The sequence below is a fragment of the Haplochromis burtoni genome, unplaced genomic scaffold (genome assembly GCF_018398535.1).
Source record: "Haplochromis burtoni strain Fernald_Lab_line unplaced genomic scaffold, NCSU_Asbu1 Contig_10, whole genome shotgun sequence".
NCBI classification, from domain to species: Eukaryota; Metazoa; Chordata; class Actinopteri; order Cichliformes; family Cichlidae; genus Haplochromis; species Haplochromis burtoni.
The window spans coordinates 284,094-306,080 of NW_024582371.1; the positions used below are offsets into that span (position 1 = coordinate 284,094).

Sequence of the window (21,987 nt, forward strand, 5' to 3'; positions counted from 1 at the left end):
TGTAACACACACTTTGCAAAACTGTAGGCACAATTCACTGCACAACACTCAATTACCAAATTTCCAACACACTCCTAGCAAAAGTATACACATGTATGGCTATCATTAACACTAATTTGCCAACTGTCTGGCACACTTTCACATGTGAAAACTTTTTTAGATAATTAGTTCACTTTGCAATCAGCCTAAGCACTATAATACAGGTAAGCTGTGTGTGCGGAGTACAATGGAGGGAGCAGAAAGAGTGAGAAGTAGAGGAGGCCGAGGAAGAGGACGTGGAGGTGAAGAAGTAGGATGAAGAGGACGACAAGGACAAGGAGGAGCAAGAGGAAGACGAGGAGGGGGGAGAGGAAGATGAGGAGGGGGGAGAGGAAGGGTAGGAAGAGTAAGAAATAGAATTGCTGATGACATCAGAGCTACAATAGTGGACCATGTAATCAACCGTGGAATGACCCTGAGGGTAGCTGGCCAACGGGTCCAGCCTAACTCGAGCCGCTACACTGTAGCAAGTACCATAAGGACATCTTGAAATGAGAATCGGTTAGTACAGTCACTTCGCACAAAGATTTGTAGCACTGCCATATGCCAATGAGAAACACACCAATACCATTGATGTAAAAATACTGAAATTGTTACTTTACAGAATTGCTAGATGACCAGATGCTGGGGGCAGAGGAAGCATGTTCACTGCAGACCAAGTAACCCATATAGTCATTATGGCGATTGCAAATAATCCTATACTTGGAAATAAACACTTGTGTTTGTTTTGATGTGTTTGAATAAACACCAGTACTTGAAGTTTGGATCCCTCTATGCTTATGGATCTATGACAGAAGTATGAGCTCAAACTGACATAGCCTACCTTGTGCACAGAGAAAGCAAAAGCCAGATGTGTTTTGTATTCATACCATCAGTGTGCAGTTGGCGCATTGTGTGCTTAGTAGATGATGGCTTGTGTGTACTGTTTGATACGGAAACACCATTTTTACAAAGGTGTGAAGAGTTAATCTAGCTGTGTTTGCTTTTGCAAGAGAACTACAATGTTTTGATTATTGGGTGACAGGTTTTCTTATTTGTGTGAAGAGTTTTGCAAAATTAGCCAATAGTTACAAAAAATGTGCTTAAGCAATCAGAAAAAACTGTAAAGCCAGTGATGTATGTGCCCTTTGATTACTTGCTGCTCAGAACCTTTGTGTTCATTATCAGAATCAGAATCAGAATACTTTAATAGTCCCTAAGGTAATTAAGTTGGTTACAGTTGCTCCTAGACAGTAACAGTAACAGACTAAACCACTTAATTAATACAATATATTACAAACGTTACAAACTTAAGAAATAGAACTAATATATACAAATCACTCAATTATAAATATCAAGAACATTACAGAGGTGATATATATATATGATTGACATTTAACTCTAACGTGAACTTCATTATTTCATCATTTGTTATTTTACTGTAGAGCGTGTGCAAGAGGGTGTAACTATAGCAGTGTTTACAGTTTACAGGGCTTTCTCCATTGCCGCTCCGAGACTCTGGAACAGTCTTCCCTCTTTTATAAAATCCTCTTTGTCTTTGGAAATCTTCAAATCAAAGCTGAAGACCTACCTATTTTCAAAGGCTTTCGGATCTCTCTGACACCACTTTTATTTTGTTTTAGCTATTCTGGTCTTTTATCTCATTTGGATGATGTTTGCATGTGTATACACGTATACACGTATTTTATGTTCACGTATGCTTGTGATTGTGTGTGCGTGTGCACACTTTTGTATATGTATGTGCATATTTGCATGTACACATATATGTTTACAAACATATATGGATGTCTCACAATGTTTTCTATAATGTTTTCATCTTATCTATTTTAATTATTTCTATTTGATTATATTATCCCTCTGTTCAGCACTTTGGCCGACACTTGATGTGCTATATGAATAAAGATGATTTGACTTGACACTTGTGTTGCAAAACTGTAATAACTGGCAGCTGGCAGCTCAACTCTGCAAGAGTCAAAGATCTACAATATCAGTATGTGCAAGTAAGTGTAACCTACACACACTTTCAGCAAAAATTCGATACTCATATTCCTTCTGTTAGTTTAGGGTAGTAGCCGCAGTTGCTACTTTTACAGTACTGTAAACTATATTGTAATGTAAATACATACGTAACTTGGAGTGCATATACTGAAAATACTCTGTCTTTCTGTATCACTTGCACTAAATTACTTCATATCTATTTTAGTATTTGAACTGGATTCCCTGGCGCTCTATCTTAAATTGTTTGATGCAGTGTCTAATCAATGGTCTGTGGTAAATATATTTTTACTTGCAGTGTGTATGATCTGAACACATTGTTTGATTTTGACCACACAATAACTGAATTTGAAGTGATGGTTTGATTTTGAAAGAAAAATCTGGCCTTTTGTGAATGTAGTTTTAATTTTGGGATTTGTGTTTAAGATTTTAACTGAACTGTCATCATAAGCCATTGTTCAAGAAGGGAAAAAAAGAGAAAAGGCTGAGGTGACCCAAATTACACAAGAGTTGGACTGAAAATCAGTAGTAACAGGTCTTATACAGTAATGAATCCAAATTTGAAATATTTGTTTCAACTCTTCAAACATACGTTCAGAGCAGTTTAGGAGAGAAATACAACAGTGTGTACATGATGAAGGCGCTTTCATGGTTCGGGGCTACATTTCAGGCAGTGATATTAAGGATATTGTCAAAATAGATAGAATTATGAACACAGAAAAGTGCTGTCATATTTTGATCAAGCATGCAATACCACAAGCAAGCACATGCAAGTGTCTGATTGGTAGATGTTTCATTTCACAACATGAAAATGATTCCTAGCTACTGCCAATGCAGTAAAAGCATGCCCAGATATAAAAATACACAATCGAAGACTTCAGTCATGGATTGTCATCCCCAGAGCCCGAACCTCAAAACTTATTGAAGACGAGTGTGACTATCTTGATATAAAGTGGAACAAAATGCGGCAAACATCCAAAAAAGGAGTCAAACCAAATATTGACTTGAAAATAAAGCATGTATGTTTGTGCATTTCAATAAATCTTTGCACCCACTTCCCATTAGAAGGAATAGGTATTGACTCAAGACGTTTGCACAGCACTATACATCTTTTTCATGAATATCTTGTCAAGTCAACTGGCTTCCACTAGCTTCTGTAACTTAAAGGACATTCTCAGTGAAGACTTCCTTTGTGATTTCATATCAATACAATACAATACAACTAATACTGGGAAATAACCAACTAAATTTTGAGTTGTTTACATGTACTGCATTTAAAACACAGATTTAGCTATTGTGACGTCACCATTAATGTCACACACAATTGGCTGTTCATTTGAGGCCACTTGAAATAAGCAAAGAAAAAATAAAGAAATACTATTCAAATTAATTATATTATTTCAAACTGCAAATAGTCCATACATTATGTGAATAATGTATGGACCCATAAAAGGCTAGAAAATGAGTTGTACTTTAGGTATCAGCAGCTAGTGTTTAAATATAAATAAATAAATAGGAACTATATTCATGTGTACTGTCAACAATAAAAAACAACACTTTTTGTAGAGCTGGTGATAACAGTGCAGTGTGTGGTATTTGCTATTGCCGGTTGAGTCAATGCAGACTGACGTACAGTATTTACATTATGCACATGATATGCAAATCATGGCAATATTTTTCCATGTTGTCATTCTGCTCTAAAATGACACTGGGGCTTCCCTGTGTTTTTTCTGTCATGGTAGGAGACACACAAATTGCTCTTAAGAAAATGAAACAACGACAAAGCAAATTAAGGTCACAAATCCCTTTGCGTCATCCCACAGGGGTCAAAACTGAATAATCTCTCTAACACGGGTATGTTGATCAACCTAAACATCCAGAAATGTGTGACTCTTCATCATGACCTTATGTTGTACATAATGGTATCACCAAAACGAATTAGGTCATTTTCCTTTGAGCGTGGAGTGAAAAATGGTCATGTCTTCCACTGAGCAAAATTCTTTTCACATTTCCTCTAATTCTGAATTCTAATGTAGTGGTTCTAGTTAAAAGCAACACCTTCTTGCAACACCAATTACAGAAAATAAAAACAAAACAGATGACAAGTTTCTGTCCGGGAACAAAGGAGGGCTAGCGAAGGGGCTCTGATCTCTTCTTTGACAAGGATGACTTGGGGGAGCAGTTTAAGATGAAATGCTATTAGCTTAACTTTCAGACAGATTGCCATGAAAATGTGTGCATATACCTGGAATCAATATAGAATACATGTATTAGAAGTTCTGAATGTCAATTTTTCTTTGTTTTCTAGATGTCTGAAAGAAAAGAAAATCGTTTGGGGTAGATGCATGGACCTCCAAAACGTTTGGCTATCATTTAAGAGATCATTGCCGTTGCTATTTAAGGCATAACAATGGCTTTATAACTGTGTAACAATGTTTCTCTAACTTTAGCAAAGTAGTTATTTTAACAAAAAATTAATTATCTTTCCTGAGATGCAATTCTGCCATTCTGTCGTTGTATCTAAACCCAACCAAACTTTAATCCCACTGTTTACCATACAGTCGCATGAGGGATAAATGATGCTAGTCTGCTAACAGCGGGATATTCAGAAAATAGTCCTAGAGGAAAAGGCCAGACAAATGTTGTGATGTGAAGCATTTGTTCATCTTTTAACACGGGGTCAAGAAGTTTCGTTTTCTTTTCTTTTGAAAATAACTCAGGACTTTGGCTTTATAGAAGCATGTTATGATTGCTAATGTTACTGTTTTTAATCGTTTAAGCTTCACAGTATCAAATCAAAAAGGAAGTCTGTTATTTTTTTTTACAATGAACTTTCAGCTTACTCCATTAAAAACACTGAATTTGAATATGATAATATTATGACTTGTTTCCATACATTTTAGTTGTTATATATTTATTTTTGCTTTTTATTTTTGCAAAATGCATTTGAAGTAAACTTCCTTTGTCTTTTCTCCTTCCTATTAAACAGACCAGTGTGAGATGAGGTACTGTATGCAGTTTGGGTAAAGTCTTGAAGCCTGACGGGAGCAGTTCAAGGTTGTGTTTTTTTTACTTGCACATAGTAATTACTATACTTCCTACAGTCATTGAACATGCCATGTGACGCAAGGGAAGTAGGTGTTCACGGGTCTGTGTGCAAACGGAGTGCAGTCTGTATGCTGAAGCATTATTAAGGCTCTGGCCAGCCAATGGGGTGGCGCCCGTTAATCCCTGCTCGGTTAAAACCCCGGGCGAGTCCAGAGGAGGCTCTAATGTGCACAGACAGTCAGTGGAGACAGAGAGCGACGCAGGCGCAGGAAGTTTTGTTCTGGGAATGTGCGATGTTCTAAAAGAGTTAACACATTTTGGAGCTTTCTGAAAGTTTTTCCACAAGAACAGACAGAGAGTGAGAGAGGGAGACGCACTGGGAGCTTTTCACACCCACTGTCGCCCTAACATCACCGGCTCTTCCTCGTGTGAGGAGAATTGCTTCAAGTTGTTCTAACAGTGCAACGACACTTTCTCTGGACGTCCCGTTGCCTCCGGTCGTCATGTCCTCCGGTGATGTCTCGGAGCAGAGTCGGCGGGTGAGCGTGCTGTCATGGGATCAGGTTCGGCGTTTGGACTCCATCCTTGGAGAGAGCGTACCGATCCACGGCCGAGGAAACTTCCCCACGCTGTCCGTGCAGCCCCGGCAGATCGTTCAGGTGAGACCCCTCTCACTAGCTCTCTCATAGTCGTTTTGCTATCTAATAAAACGCACTGAAGCAGAAGTGACAGAGAAGAGGGAAAAGTACATCTTCTCTTAGTTTCATGTATCCCCATATCGCCCTATTCTCAACAAACAGAGAAAAAAAAAGAAATTAATGAAAAACTGTTATTTTGATTAATTTGACACAAGGTGTGTTACCTTTTTGGGTGAAAGGCAATTTTAATGCTCTGCATATATAAAGATATTCCGCCACTGTTGCTCACAACTGTGTCATATGCCATCTTGGTAATAAAGTTTTTAGTAATTAGAAAATAGCAGTTTACAGTAGTCTGCTGACAGTGGGTGAGTGCAGTATATTTATTTTGCAGTGACTGTGGAGTCAATGAGATTTCACTTGCTCCAAAGGTACACAGTAACATAACTTCTAAACAAGCCCGGCTAATCAAAATCAGGCCTACATATTGAAATATTCTGTTTGCTCCACATTCTGCTGTTTTTCTGCAGTAATTAGGATTTCGATCACTTACAGTCAGACACATTAGTGGAGATGATCTGACACTGTGACTGCAGTTTTCCACTAGCTCACTAGTGCTTCTCCTCCGCAAGTCCCTTTTTCACAGTTTCTGTGAGATAATGACCACACCACAGTATATTTACTAGAACTGGAACATGTGGGGATTTGCGTGGGCTGCAGTTTTTCCGGACATTAATAGCCTGTAATCCTGGTTCATATGTTGCTTGAGTGATTAATATTTTCTACAGTGTTCATATGGGGGAGGGAAGCGCACACACACACACACACACACACACACACACACACACACACACACACACACACACACACACACACACATTTCAAAGACCCCTATAATCAAAGAGGCCTACCAATGTAATCTCTGCCCCTCTGATGCCTTTCTTCCATTACATAGTCCTCTAGTCATAGGGTACCTTAACCATTTTTTCTTACAATGAGCCTGCATTCTTTTTGTGGAACTTTCGGATTAAATTCTTAAGAAAATTTCTTATCCAGAATATTCTTTATCTATTGTGTTTGAGTGCTAAGACATTGGCATACTCAATACTGCTTAACCCAAAACACCAGTAAAGTTTTTTTTTAACTTACTAAAACTATAGACTGTATGTAAAAGATGGATGTAGCAATTGTGCAACACGTTCTCACTCCCAAAGCGTAACAGTTTACGCTAGGTGACAAATCGTCAACATATTACGTTTTCGGCTACCCACCACGTTCCTAAATGACGACCTCGGAAAAATGAGGACGTGACAAAACGTCGGCATGTTACGCCTCGGGAGTGAGAACGGGCTGCAATTGTGACATCACTCATTGATGTCACAATTCTGAAAACATGAAGCTCATCTACAAACAACGTGCCTCCGTCCAGCTAAACTCTGCACTATTCCACTGTCAGTTTTGCAAATCTCTGAATGCAGTTTGCATGAATTTGCGCACATTGTTGACATAGGAACACTGGTTTACAAAATGCAACACGCTAAGTCCCAGTTAATTCAGTTCAATTCAGTTCAATTTTATGTATGTATTTTATGTATGTGCAAGCGCTTTGGTGACAGTGGCAAGGTTAAACTCCCTACTAACAGGAAGAAACCTCTGGCAGAACCAGGCTCAGAGAGAGGCAACCATCTTTTGAAACTGGTTGGGGCGAGTGGATGAAGACAGTGATCAATAATAACTAATAGTAGCTTGCCTCCACCAGTGTGTGAATGTGAGAGTGAATGAATAGTGGAATTGTAAAGCGCTTTGGGTGCCTTGAAAAGCGCTATATAAATCCAATCGATTATTATTATTATTATTAATAAATAATACAAAGAGGTGTATAAACACATAGTGAGTGGAAAAGGTGACTAAAGAAGAAACTGTGCAGTTGTGCTTGTTCAGCCTCAATTCGAAGAACAATTCGATCATGTGTCATTGTGTGAAAGAGGCTTCAAGTGACGTATACAGGTGTTTTATAGAGGAAGAGGCAGAGCGAGAGGCGGAGGAGGCAGCGGAAAGCAATTCTAAAAATTGTCTTGTTAGTTTAGTTGACATAAATATGCTTGTGTGTAGAGCAGGGCGATATGGCCAAAAATATTTATCACGATATATATTTGAAAATTTGCGATAACGATATAACTGACGATATAATTGATGCGAGACAAAATACAACTCCACAACATTACTAGCGCAAAAAGACAACCTTCTATTTATTTTTACTTAAACAGGAAGCTGGTTTTTATGTACATTAAAGCTTTATAAAAATTTAACAGTGCAAATGCAAATTCCTTGCTGAAAGTTTAACCAAAAGGCATTTCCAGTAGAAATGGGCTGACATATCCTGAGCATAACCATGTATAATATCCACTGAAGTTAAAAAGAGGTGCTTTGCAACATTAAACTGCAGTGTGCAGTACGTATTTTTCGGACCATAAGGTGCACGGGATTATAAGGCACATTAAGCGAAACAAAGCAGTCAGATAAATCAAACTTTATTAAACTCATTCTTCTTGCTTCCTCCACTTCTGTACCATTGATTCATTAATGTTGAATTCTCTGGCAGCTGCTCTATTCCCATGTTGTTGCAGTATATTAATGACTAACCTCGTATTGTGGATGGATTATCTCAGTTGTTCTCCTGACTGAAGTTGGTCCTTTTACAGCATCCTGCCATGCGATTGCATTTGTCTCTAACCATGAGGAACCTTCACGTTAACTTTTATAAGTGGAAAAGTGTTAGTGTTCGTCCTCCAGCTTCACTGTTTATGTTATGCTAACATAGCTGTGTCGCTAGCGATCACGTAGCACATCATTATATACCAGCTAGCCCAACTTCAGTAACCCTACAAACGTCACTGCTGTTTAGTTTCCTGTCTTCATTTATGTTGGAAGTGATAGCAGAGCTGTACGTTTGATTTTTTTCAGAAATCTCTCAGTCAGAACATGCAATATCATGCTTAGGTAACTAGCGAAACTAGCGAGCTAACTTCCGCTAGCTTCCTGCTAACTTCTAACTCCGTTAAATGTAATAACATTTTGTTTTCATGGATGCCTGGAAGTTAAACTTCATAGTTACACCTGGTAAAGCAGCAATGCTGATCGTTTTATTAAAGATGAAAGAATTTAGACAGTTTTTAACTCTCAGTGATGCTGCAGTGTTCGTTTGACCTGAAGAGGGGTTTAGGACCCAGATTACTCCCAGATTTAAGAGCATCTTAGTCCGACAAATACGACAATAACGACGGCCGCTTGCATGTTCTGCAAAAAAAATGTGCTTTGTCGTGTATCTGACGGACAAACACCAAACCAGTTCCACATCACTGAAGTTGCACCATTTTTACAAACCAATTCTGGTTCATCTGTTTCACTCAACAATCGGCCATGTGCGTATGAAAACAAAGGCACTGCGCATGCGTGTTTTACTTACATTCTATCGCGATATTTCATTTTCCTATCATTGTCTAACATTATACCGGTATTACCGTGAACGGTATAATATGGCCCAGCCCTACTTGTGTGTATTGTTTTGTTCCGTGGAAGAAATAAGTTTTGATAAGATGGTTTTGAGTGGTGTGTTTCATTTTACACTAGATGTGTAGTTTGTGTTTTGAGTTTTGAGAAGTGGAGCCACGGTTCCTGGACATGTGTTTAAGAAAATCTGGGAAAGTACTTAATGTAGCAGTGGGAGGTGGTGTCATAACATCTTTGAACCAACACATTGCTGCTGTTAATAAAATAAAAACTAATTGAGCAGATTAGGATTTCAAGTAAGAACAAAATTGTTTAAATGTGTAGTTAAGAAGTCACACACATCCAGCTCAAATCTTTACGAAGCAGTTCAAAAAGTATGGAAGAACCTGGCAAATGCTATGGCAGCTTAGCTGATCTTATCCACTGTGAGTGTGAGGTCTATTATTTTTTTGGCCAAATGTGAAATGTTAAGATGTCTGCTGGTAGAAGCTATAAAGTGGGCTAACAACTGTTTGATCTGTTACTCGCAGATGAAACAGCTCATTTACAGAAATATATCAATTGAGTGCAACAGTAAATCCCTGAAACCACCTTCTCTGTGGCAGCTGAACATGTCAGGATTAACCTTTCTGGTGGAAACCATGAAGGCACTGCATCTATAAGTGTAGACTGATTTGAAATTGTGTTCTGTATGACCATGCAGATATCGTGACAAAAAAAAAAAATGAAGCGACACAATGCTCCCTGTTGAAAGACTTAATGTCTGCAAGTTGATTTTTATACCATGTGGCCATGAATGGAAACCAGTGGCAGTGTGGTTGGAGGGGGAAAAAAGTTTTGTGATTTAAGCCACTATCAAATGGTTGACAGTAATGCGGGGTGTTTCACAGTAAATAGGCTGCAACATTCAAAACCACTAGTTTGCCACTTTTTCAACCTTCCCACCAGACAAAGTCATCCCCCTAAGTGATTTTGTAGCCACACTAGTATTTTGTTCTGTCATACTGGGCGAAGTAACTGATGGATCACAGTCCCAAAGGGTCACAGGACAATCTCTTAACAGTGTATTTGTCTAATATCCACATTAAAATAACATCTGTTTGTGGTCTGGTTGTGAGTGAACCCTGGGAGCAGTGAAGGAAAACTTTTGCCATTACTCACACTTCTGTGAACGTTGACAGCTCAAAGCCAGATCCTGTGATATCCCTCTCAGCAGACTAAACCTACACACACCCAGTGTACTACATACCGAGGAGCATCATATCACATGATGAAAAACGCAGATTACGTGACGCATGCATCATAGTTACGTAAATTGTTGAATGGGTTCATATGTGGAGGCAGAGGTATGGGTTCTTATTTTTCATGAAACCTTGAAACATTACTCCACTCTCCAGACAGTAGCGAATGGCCTGGGTTTGAAGCAGAATATGAGGATGGGATTAGTGCCTGTAATAACAGTGGGCTTGAGGGTTGGGCATGACAAAGTGTTACTGTGGTAAATGGAGAGCAGTCGCCTGAGCCGCTGTTGCCCTTGCCAGACTGTAAACCAACTCCTCAGTAGGCTATTGTTGGGACCGAGCAACATGAAGACACCACATGCTCCCAGTTCCCGTAGAGGAGGTAACCTGGGAACATTCATTTCTAGGCTGAATGTTTTTTTTTTAGTGTTGATGGTATCTCTTTGGCTGGGCTTTTCATTCATGAGTTGGAGTTTCTGTCTGCTCATTTTAATTTCAAATTGAAAGTTTGCAAACTAAAACTTCCCATCATTTCTTTTGTGGACAGGGCAATAGCTATATCTGGAACACACAAGGTGTAGATTTTGTTTTTACATTTTAAAACCCATACATTAAAAAATGTTTAAGGGTACTCTCTGTCATTACTCAAACTTTATAATAAATTGTTCATCACCCAATGCCTTTTTCTAGGTTGTATTTGTAAATATGATGCATTCTCAATGAATTACCTGGTACAGTAAAGGTTACATCAAACCATCTTGTGGTACAAATTAAAATTTTATGAAGTGAATCTATCTTTTTAAACCTATAGTTCATTTACTCTGGTCTGAATCAGCTGTGTTTGTAAACTTGTAGCTTTTTCCTGTAGTTTGGCTTCTTTTGACACGAGAAAACTGCAAGTTAACCAAAATGTGTGAATGCAAACCACAGGAAGAAGTCAGTGAGTTCTGGATTAGCTGATAACATGGTTATGGTTCCATTCATGGCCAACAGGGTTAGTTGCTACAGCTAGTGTACTCTACTGCATCCCAGAAAGCGAACTCAGGTGTATGCTGCTCAGACTTGGTAGCTAGGTTGGATCGAGGTTGGATCAAGTTATCACGTTATCTAAAAAAAAAATCAACACTCAGGAGTTCAAAGACCAAAGTTTCTTGGTATTATTGTTTTGGTTTGCTTGATTTTAGAGTTAAAATACAAATACACAGACTACTTTTAAGTATAACTATATTTAAAGCAGCAAAAATAATTACAATGCCATAGGCAAGGATAGCTTGTTATAAAATACAGTTGGCAAAAAACAAACAAACTAAGTGTTAAACATAATGAAATTTAAAAAATACAGAGTTGCGGGTATATAAGTTTTAATTACTAGTTTTTCCACCTCAAGTTTTCATACTGAACAGTTTACTTGCTTACACCTAAACTATTACGATTCTGTTCCAGTGCTGTATCCAAGTCTTTTAATTTGTGATTTTATATGAGATAAGTCAGATGGTTGTGAGGTTAGTAAGACTGGTTTTTACTAATAAATCCACATACACTAGAGTGGTTCTCACCAGTTTAATCTTACATGGCTGGCACAGAATTCTAATACAGCAAAAGTCCCCCCAAATTGGTCCCTTGGATATATTCCTATCAAATAAAGTTTGAGTGGACTGAGACATTAAAACTTAAGTGAATCCTTGAAACTGAATCCTTCTTTGAAAACTTTTATCACAAGAGCATCATGTTTCAGCACACAACCCATTCTTGTCTAAGAGCACAGGTGAAATGAGCACCCGTGCATAAGAAATTTGAGGAAGCATTTCAAGTCAGAAGTAAAACCATCATCAGCATCCCCCGCTGTCTGCCAAGCTACTGTACTACTGACTGGCTGGGTTAGTCTTGGAGTGGATTTGAAGGTCAGGGACTCATAACTCCTCATTTGATGTCGCCATTTACTTGGCACAGGGATAATCTGTCTCACTGCCCAGAGCTCTCATTGGCGTCCAGGGGACTATGTGCTGGCAACTGGCTGGGTCATTTCAAACAGCTATAATAAAAACACACTTTGTCCACAGCTTAAATGAAATAGTCAAGGAAACTATTAAGATGCCAGAAGGAAAGTGGAAAGACTGTCGCCAAGGCGTTGTCAACACCAGACAGTCTGGTGTGTTTGCAATTCTTTTTGTAATGTGTTTTTACATCACTGTAAGTGTTAGGCTCTCATCAGGTGCTGGTGAGTCATTTGGGAAATGTACCATCCTGTTTTATGAGTGGTAAAGGATGCATTCTGTGGGGCTAGCACAGCTGTACTTCCCCATACACTACTTTTGGGACTCCCAAACAAACACATTATAGTGTGCTGTTAACTCAAACCAACTGTTTAAGTGTGAGGTCAGTGAAAATACTTTCTGTGGGTTTCCCTTGGATAGGTTAAAAAAATCTCTGCAGTCTTGTCCACTGGACTGAAATCCTGCATAATTTCTCTCTGCAAAAATATTCTCTCTACCTTTTCTCATTAGATTTTGGAGTAATGGGGTTTCTTTAGTTCATTTAATAGCACAATATACTATATATATTTGGCTGCTCTTGAAGTGTTTGCTTGTTGTTTTGTTTAGGTTTAGGTAACAGAAAACTAGAAGTATACTGGATTTGTGGTCAAACTGATTGAATTATTAGAAATATGTTGCTTTTTTCAGAATCTGTAGTTCAAAAGTTTTTAAGAAACTGCCATTCAGTTGTCAGGACATGTAGCATTTCATTGTCTGTGTATTAAGCACAGTGCATGATACTGTATGTTAGATTGCCTTGGTATAATCATTACATATTTAGTGGCTCCATAGTATAGTAGTTTACACATTTAAGTAGTAAGCAAAAGATTCCTGGTTTGATTCTGGGAGGAGACACAAATCCTCCAGTGTTGGGTTAGAAAGGACCTCTGGTGTAAAAATCAAGCATCCAAAACTACTGGCTGTGGTAATTGCTTGTGAATGAGGGAGTAACTGAAATTAGCTTTCTTTTTAAATAATTTTATTTAGTTTGTTTAATATAAATAAACAAGTTTATGAAAACACCAATTTGGGGTTTTAGGTGGAGTAGTAACAAGTTTACTCATCCAGTTCTTCTTATGTGATCTATCTCTAGCTAATGTGCTGATTACCAGATGTGGTCATTAAAACAATGGCTTCAGGACACAACTTGACCTAATTCACTTGGAATTAGGTGGAATAAACAACAAAATGCATGTGGAAATATGAGTTTTAGAAATCTTTGAGGATGATTAAATTCACTCTGGGTTGGATTAGACTGTGTGCGTAGCTAGTTAAGGGTTTTAAAGTGTTTTGTCTCTCTGATCGACTAATTTATGGTTCTAGTGAAAACAGTAGCTAGGAATAAAAAACAAAACCAACGACTTTTTGATGTGTCAGAATCATTTTTTTTATTTGTTCCCTGAATGACCAAATATGGGAGAAAAGTTTAATAAAACCAAAAATGACATATTCTGATACATTCTAATATTCTTGTCCAGGGTTAGAGTTCAGCTTAAGGCTTAGAGTAATATTTTAGCATTCAGTATGTGTGCCCTGTATTTTTTGCAGGTTAAACGTAGCATTATGGTTATACTCTCTTTCAGTATATAGGATTACCTGACTGGATAGGCATTGCTTGTCTCTACGCATTCAGTGAAGAGACATCACACCGTTGAACAGTAACATCAGATTCCCATAACATAGTGAGAGCGTTTTAATGAATTGTGAACAGCTGTGCTTTGGATTTCTTCAGACTTGGCCTTGTTAGTTGCCCCCCCCCACCCCCTGAGTGTGATTTGAGTGATGTAACAGACAGGAAGCACAAAGATCTTAACTGCCTGTAGTTCTGTAATTTTCCCAAGAACCACAGCAGTACATCTGTACAGTGTGTTCCAATAACATTATAAACGCCTTTTTCAATTTGGTCCACATTCATGAGTTTAAAAGTTCAAAGCTCAACAGTTCCTTTTATGAGTCACTTACACCTGTCAAGTACAGACATGCCGCATCTTTTCCACATCTTATCTCTGTGGAGCAGCTTTTTGAGATAAAAAAAAAAAGCTACAGTCAGCTGATCCCTGAAGCGTAATTTATGGTGCCACAAATATCTGTCCGCGTACACGGTTCTAGTTGCACAGTGAGCGGAGAAGGGTTTTTAGATGTGCTCCTATTTTGTTCTCCAAAATCCTAACAGTGCGTCGCTGGATGTGCATGACCTATGTGCCTGTTGAAGATACATTAGTTGACAGGTGGGTTGGAATAGGGTTAGGAGTCACAGCGGAGTTCACCAGGAATGGGAAAACCATGAAAAAAAACGTTGGTTTTACTCGGTTTCAATTCTTGTTACTTGTATATTGTAACTTTGCTTGTGTCTGCAGCTGGCTGATAGACTAACAACACCCCAAGCAAGAGTAGCCCACACACCGGTTGTGGCATATATTTTGTACACTGCCTCCATCACCAAAAAAGCTCTCTATGGGTAGACGGACCGTCCTCAGACTGCCTGAGGACTGTAAATGTGTTACCCCTGCTGAACCATAAATCCCGCTTTATTCACTAGAGGTCACCACGGTGAGTAACTCCACGTATTTGATTTGGCAGATTTTTACACCAGATAAACTTTCTAACACAGCCCCTCAGGGGACTGGTATCTCGTCCTGGGACTGAATCTGGGATCTTTCACTTGTTAAGTGGAATTTATGGTGCAGTGGGGGAAACGCATTCGCAGTCACCTGGCAATCTGGCTTTGGCCCGTCTACTTATAGAGAGCTCTGTTGCCAGAGGGAGGTTTGTGGGTGCTCTTGCTTATGCTGTCGCTGGTCTGTCACTTTATAATGTAAATGGAGGTCATCTCTTTGAGTGAGAGACTACACCAATAAGTAGTCACTTAAGTGCCAGTTGCTCTTTAAAAAAGCTGCAGCGTTTCGTTCACTACAGAGATGTGTTCTTCATGTAAGCCCTAAACAATAATAAAACATAGCAACTACTTTATTATGCAAGGAAAGATTAAAAAAATATATAATTAAACTTAATCAAACTCAATTACAAATTTATGCTTTATTGTGCGTTCTACTTTCACAATAAACCTAATAAAGTGTTTAGTCTCTCATTTTGTGTCTTTTCTCTGTGTCTTTACTTTCAGGTGGTCAGGGCTCGACTGGAGGAGCATGGCGTGATGGTACGTGATGTTAAGCTGAATGGTTCAGCAGCCAGCCACGTACTTCATGAGGACAACGGCCTTGGCTACAAAGACCTGGACCTGATCTTTGGCTTGAGTTTGACTGATGACAAAACCTTCCGGCTGGTGAAGGACGTGGTGCTGGACTGCCTGGTGGACTTCTTGCCCGAAGGGGTATGCAGAGATCGAATCACAGCCCTTGCCCTAAAGGAGGCGTATGTTCAGAAGCTGGTGAAAGTTTGCAACGAGACAGATCGCTGGAGCCTCATCTCACTTTCCAACAACACTGGCAAAAACGTGGAACTGAAGTTTGTGGACACGCTGAGAAGGCAGTTCGAGTTCAGCGTCGACTCCTTCCAGATTACTCTGGACTCATTGCTGCTGTTCGACCGCTGCTCGGAAACAGCCATGTCCGAGACCTTCCACCCTACAGTCCAGGGAGAGAGTATGTATGGAGACTTTGAGGAAGCTCTGGATCACCTCCGCTCCAAGACCATCGCCACCCGCAGTCCAGAAGAGATCCGGGGCGGCGGCCTGCTCAAGTACTGCCACCTGCTGGTGCGCGGGTTCCATCCATCTTCCGCAACTCAAATGAAACAGATGCAGCGCTACATGTGCTCACGCTTCTTCATCGACTTCCCCGACATAAGCGAGCAGCAGAGAAAGCTGGAGGGATATCTGCAGAACCACTTTGCGGGCATGGAGGACAAGCGCTATGAGTATCTGGTGACTCTGAGACAAGTGGTGGATGAAAGCACTGTGTGTCTGATGGGACACGAGCGCCGGCAAACGCTGGCTCTTATTTCTGCCCTGGCGTTGCGTGTAATGGCCGAACAGAATGCCATCCCCGCTCTGTCCAACATCACCTGCTACTACCAGCCTGCTCCCTATGTCAGAGACGTCAACTTCAGCAATTACTACGTGGCGCAAGTTCAGTCACCCATGGCTACGTGCAGTAACTCTTATCAAACATGGCTGCCTTGCAGATGAGCAGTGTCTTTTATCACTGCGTGGAAAGTTTATGTTTCTTTTTCTTTTTTGAACCTTTACTTTGATGTAAGCAGAACATTCATTAACCGAAATGTTCACTGTAAGGGGTCAGTGTTGTGTTGAACAGCCTTGGCTGTAGAAGACAATCCATTCTTCTCAGTGTGAAGCTATTTACTGGGTCTGTGAGCTGTACATCTTAAGTTTCTAGCTCTGCTGCCTTCACGGAATAGGTCTTTGTTTTGTTAGATGAACTTGCGTTTCAAAACAGGAAATTATATTTTCAACGTGTGCCTGTGATTTGTTTTGAATTTTTAAAGGATAATTTGGTAGGGAAAGTGAAGATCGTAAGGAAAGGAGGGAGGCAAATGACATGTACTAAGGTTTGGCCAGACAGGAAGGAATCTAACTGCCAACTTATTGCTCAGGGCATTTTCATCTAAAAAACTTTGTGCCCTAAACATTCAATTTATAGGTCACACAGCTATTAGCAACTACACATAGTTTAATTTGTTATTGACCCAGCGCATAAAAGAATCTTCTGTCTTGCTGTCTGATCATCTGCATATTTACAGTACAGCCCAATTCACTACCTTATTGTTCTGTTTACATATTTTTCCTGTTGTGTTGAATGATTCTCACTAATGTCATTTTATTAAACGATTTTTTTAAACAAGTGATGATAAGAAAGCCAGTTGCACAAATTTACATATGCTCAAGCATCTAAACCTGCTGCAAGTGGAAAATGTTAGCAAATCGACTGAATTGTGTTAGAAATGCGACAGCTGAAGACATAAAACAAGTTTCAGTAATGTATAGTTATAACAGCGATGGAGCTCTTGAAGCTAGAACATGATGGATGCTGATGCATTGGGATTTTAGGGTGTCATGTGCTTGGTATCTCTGTAACAATGTAGCTTTGTTATTTTGACCCCCAACTTTGTTGTTTTGCCAACTCTTGTATCAAAAATATTCCACTAAGTTATATCAATTAACACTGCTGTAAAAAAAAAAAAAAGAAATCTAATATGAGCCATTATAATTATACCTTTTTGTTCTGGTATTTCATAACCAATGTGGATGTATATGGAAAAATATGAAGGCTTTATATATGAACTTTTTCAGTTTGTGTCTGATGTAGGCTCGGGTCTTAATGAAATTTAAATACTGGTTACGAAACCAAACTTTTTTTTTTTTGTCATTTTTTTGTTCTGACTGTGGTTTCAGCTGACCTGACTGGGAGGGAAAAGGACCAAAGACATTCTTTGTGTAGCATGACAAACAAGGACTGTATATGGTTTCAAGTGCCTGAATATGAGCTTTGTAGTAGTTGTTATGTATGAACTGTTTTTGAATCTTTTTCATTCAGGTTACTGTAAATTTCTATATCTAGGGTCAGGGTATTTGTTTCATTAAAAAAAATATCAAAAGTTTAACGATGGTGATACTTTGGTCTTTCTTTTCACATTCTTGGAAGAGAAGTAAGATGTGGATGATAAGATGTTGACTCAAATTTGTCTAGAGACGTGCAGAATAAATGCATACTTTATCTCCGGTCGGTGTATCGCACTTTCTCAGTTTCAGTTGCTGTAGATCTCCCTCTGTGTATGTTTTGCGATCTTTCTCAATCACGCACAAAACAGCTTGTGTGTTGTCTGTGTTCCATCAGCTACACAAAAACACTTATTTGTTCAAGCTCTGTGCCTCCCTTTTTTTGCCTCCCTGAGCAGAGTTTTCCCATGAGCCTGCACCTGTGCATTAGTCACGTCCCGCCAGCTGTGAATCTGACAAAGGTTTCCCTTTGCCCTATAGTCTCAAAAATGGAGATCTCTGTTACCTTGGATGAGTTGAGCTCTAATAGGTGCTGCTGAGAGCCAGGTGGTAAAATGGAAGTGCCACCTTTTCAATAATGTCATGATATACTCGATATACTGCTCACCAATAATTCTCTCCTTTGATATTTTGTAATTACTTTTGCATAACTGGGGACGACTTCTTGGTATTTACTTGAGCATGAAATGGCAAATAGCTTGACACACCTGCTAAATATTTGTGGGTAAACAAGACATAGTACTTGGTCATTAAGGAAGTGCTGGAACAAATTAGTGAAGTCCTTGGTTATAAGTTCAATTGGAAGAAATGCATCTGTCAGAGTGATTAAAGAGGCGAGGTATAAATGCAGCTAGGGAAACAGCCAGTGAGGACAGCTAATCCTCAGTGGATTAGCTGTCAGAATTTTCTCCAAACTGCTACACAAACAGTCAAGGAAACATGTAGTAGGACTCCCACAGGGAGCTCCATGGGATAAGCATGCGTGAACACGGCAACTGAGACGGAGCTTGCCTTACCTTTAACAGCCCAACGATTTCTGCGTCTGGTGGCCAGACCTCAAGAGACTTTTAGAGAGCTGGGAGGAAGTGTGTAAATGATAATAAACAAACTACAGCAAGTTGTCAAAGTTTAATTTGCTCAAGATTAAGGCTGAACTTGTAGCCCTGTGAGCATGACTCTGTTTATGAAAATGGAGGCCAGTCAGTCTACTGCAGATGGATTGCTTTTAAATTTCATACATAAATTCATCAGCGCTATAGAGTTTGATGATCTGAATTTGGCTGTAGGCTGTTGACTTCAAACTTATGAAATTTAATGCTGTTTTGCTTGATTCTTTGGTTGCTTTTGATCTACTTAGTGACAAAGAGACTTCTGATTAGCCATCATTTTAGAATCTCAAACATAGTTTTTACCTGATTATACCAAAACTTTGGCCCAGACGTGAAATTTTGTAAATTTAGGTAAGGAGTATAATAATAATGTATACTTTATTGATCCCCATGGGGAAATTACTCTCTCTGCATTTGACCGATTCACTCAGTGAAGCAGTGGGCAGCTACTAAGCAGGCGTACTGGGGTGCAGGGTGTAGGGACAGTACCTTGCTCAGGGGTACCATTCAGTGGATTTGAACCCCCGCCCTTCCGCTCATGGGGGGACCACTCTACCTACTGAACTATCCCTGCCCCCAAATCTGTATCTGTATTGGTGAAGGTGCAGGCACCAGTCACAAGCTTTCTGTAATAACAACTAGTCCTAACGATTCTTAAACTTTGCCAATAGGTTGCAAACTATTAGTTGGTGTCCTGATGAAAACCATCATTGTAGCATTGTATAAATCAGAAAATATTTAAAGGTATAAAGAAGTTCTACACAGGTTTACCTACAATGTGAACATGAATATGCTAGCAGTATTGCATATAATTTAGCATGCTAATGTTAGCAATGGAGTCCGGTGCTTTTTAGCCTTGTACGTATTTGCGGATAACATGATGTTGTCTGAACAAAACACTGTCAGAGATTGTTACGTAGTGACCAAAGCAGCACGAGATTTTTAGTACGTACCTGCAGCTAACTTGATGATTGCCAGCAACCTCTGTTAACCACACGGGTTGCCAACCGTCCCGTTTTAGCTGGGACATCCCAAATAATGAGCAAAATTATTTGTGTCCTTTATTCTACCTTAAATATCCAGTATATTGACCGTTACCTGCAACGTCACTGACCAAAAAAACGGCACGCTTAAAAATACCAAAGCTGATTTTGACCGCAGTCGTATCAGACAAGTGCTTCGTGTCCAGTCACGGCCAGTTTCGCACACGTGATATGTGATTGTGATTTGCCGTTTGGTCTCCATAGCATAATAAACTAATAATAATAAACTGGATAACTGATATAACTGTATTTACAGTAATTTATTTGAATATTTTTTATTTTTTGCTAATTTCTTAGAGGAAATGCCCATGTGATTTCTGTCATCATTTGCTGTATTTTTCTTTATTGTTTTAGATGATGTATTGATTAAACTGAATAAGAACATTTTACTGCACTTTTATTATAAGAACATGAATATACAGCACATATTTACACTATGCCCAGCTGGTTGTGCATTGTGCTTCTGGCATGCCAGAGTGTGTCTTATTTGACAATTAAAACCCTAGTAACCACTCATCAATCAGTTGGGGGATACACACTTTTCCCTAGCGATAGGTGGTTACTAGGGGTCACTGACATTTTAACAAACGGTTTCACAACGACCGCCAGCAACCACTTGCAACCAGTCAGGAATTAGACATTTTTTCCTCATGGAATTTGGTTCCCAGATGATCACAGACAGCTCACTAGCACTGCATGACTGCGTTAATGCTGTAAGTAAGTTCAAACATGAGTTATGGGACTTAAATGTTGTTAGGATTTTCACTGAGAATAAATGTTACATAAATATCAATCTTATCAAATATGCAGCCTCTGACTAAGTGGCAGGGAAACAAAGTTGAAGTGTTCTGTCTTTAGTTTTGTGCAAACAACAGCAGGATGTTAAAAGTTTTCACTTCTTCACCTATCATGATAACAGTAATGGATTCCACTTATATAGCGCTTTCCAATTCCACCATTCATTCACTCTCACATTCACACATTGGTGGAGGCAAGCTACAGTTGTAGCCACAGCTGCCCTGGGGCGCACTGACAGAAGCGAGGCTGCCATATTGCGCCATCAGCCCCTCTGGCCATCACCAGTAGGTGGCAGGTGAAGTGTCTTGCCCAGGACACAACGACCGAGACTGCCTGTCCGAGCCGGGACTCGAACCAGCAACCTTCCGGTTACAAGACGAACTGCCAACTCTTTGAGCCACGATCGCCCCATCAAGAACATCAAGCAAATTAGCAAGACCCACTGCTTGGTATTTGTTGGTACAAACAGTTAAAATATGCTCCTTTTATTTTCAAATAAAATTCTACAAATGATTAATTTCGTGTGGAATTTTTTTTAGATAGCTTTAAAACTCGTAGTTATAAAACATTAAAACAAACCATGGTGGAGTCTTTAAATTAATTTATTCAGAATCAACGGCCAGCAACTTTCTTCAAGAGGAGCAGAAAAATCATGCACCTGAGATTTAAGGCAGTGTAAGCACAGCTGTGTTTTTCCTGGACAAAGACCACAGATAAATATGACACTGTGGAAAGCACTGTGGTTCATAGTGTTCCACAGCGCCCACCAGCTCTAAGCAGCTTGGCCTTCTCAGCTCTGTTTTCTCCGGTCTACGTGGGTGGGCCTCCTGGGATGAACTCTCACCACAGACATTGGAACTTAAAAGGTCTTGTTATCATTTTCTCCTCCCCTCATCTGTCAGTCTTCTGCAGACAGTAATCTCTATCTGACAACTGCAATGTGAATTTTGCTCAGAAGGTTTGCCGAATAGATTGCGGAAATGTCTTTTTTAGCGGTGATAGACACCACCTGTGGGTGGATGGGAAGGGTCAAGACAAGCATAATACCAAGAGTGGT

The 21,987-nt window shown here is 39.5% G+C and overlaps 1 protein-coding gene across 1 annotated transcript; it reads left to right on the forward strand.

Annotated features, from left to right (window-relative positions):
• Positions 1-5,235: 5,235 nt before the first annotated feature.
• On the forward strand, positions 5,236-18,084 carry tent5bb (terminal nucleotidyltransferase 5Bb). The gene is made up of 2 exons (XM_005927981.2): positions 5,236-5,741; positions 15,626-18,084. Exons 1-2 carry the CDS (start codon positions 5,586-5,588, stop codon positions 16,649-16,651), a joined length of 1,182 nt encoding a protein of 393 aa, XP_005928043.1. The 5' UTR covers positions 5,236-5,585; the 3' UTR covers positions 16,652-18,084.
• The last annotated feature ends 3,903 nt before the right edge of the window (positions 18,085-21,987 follow it).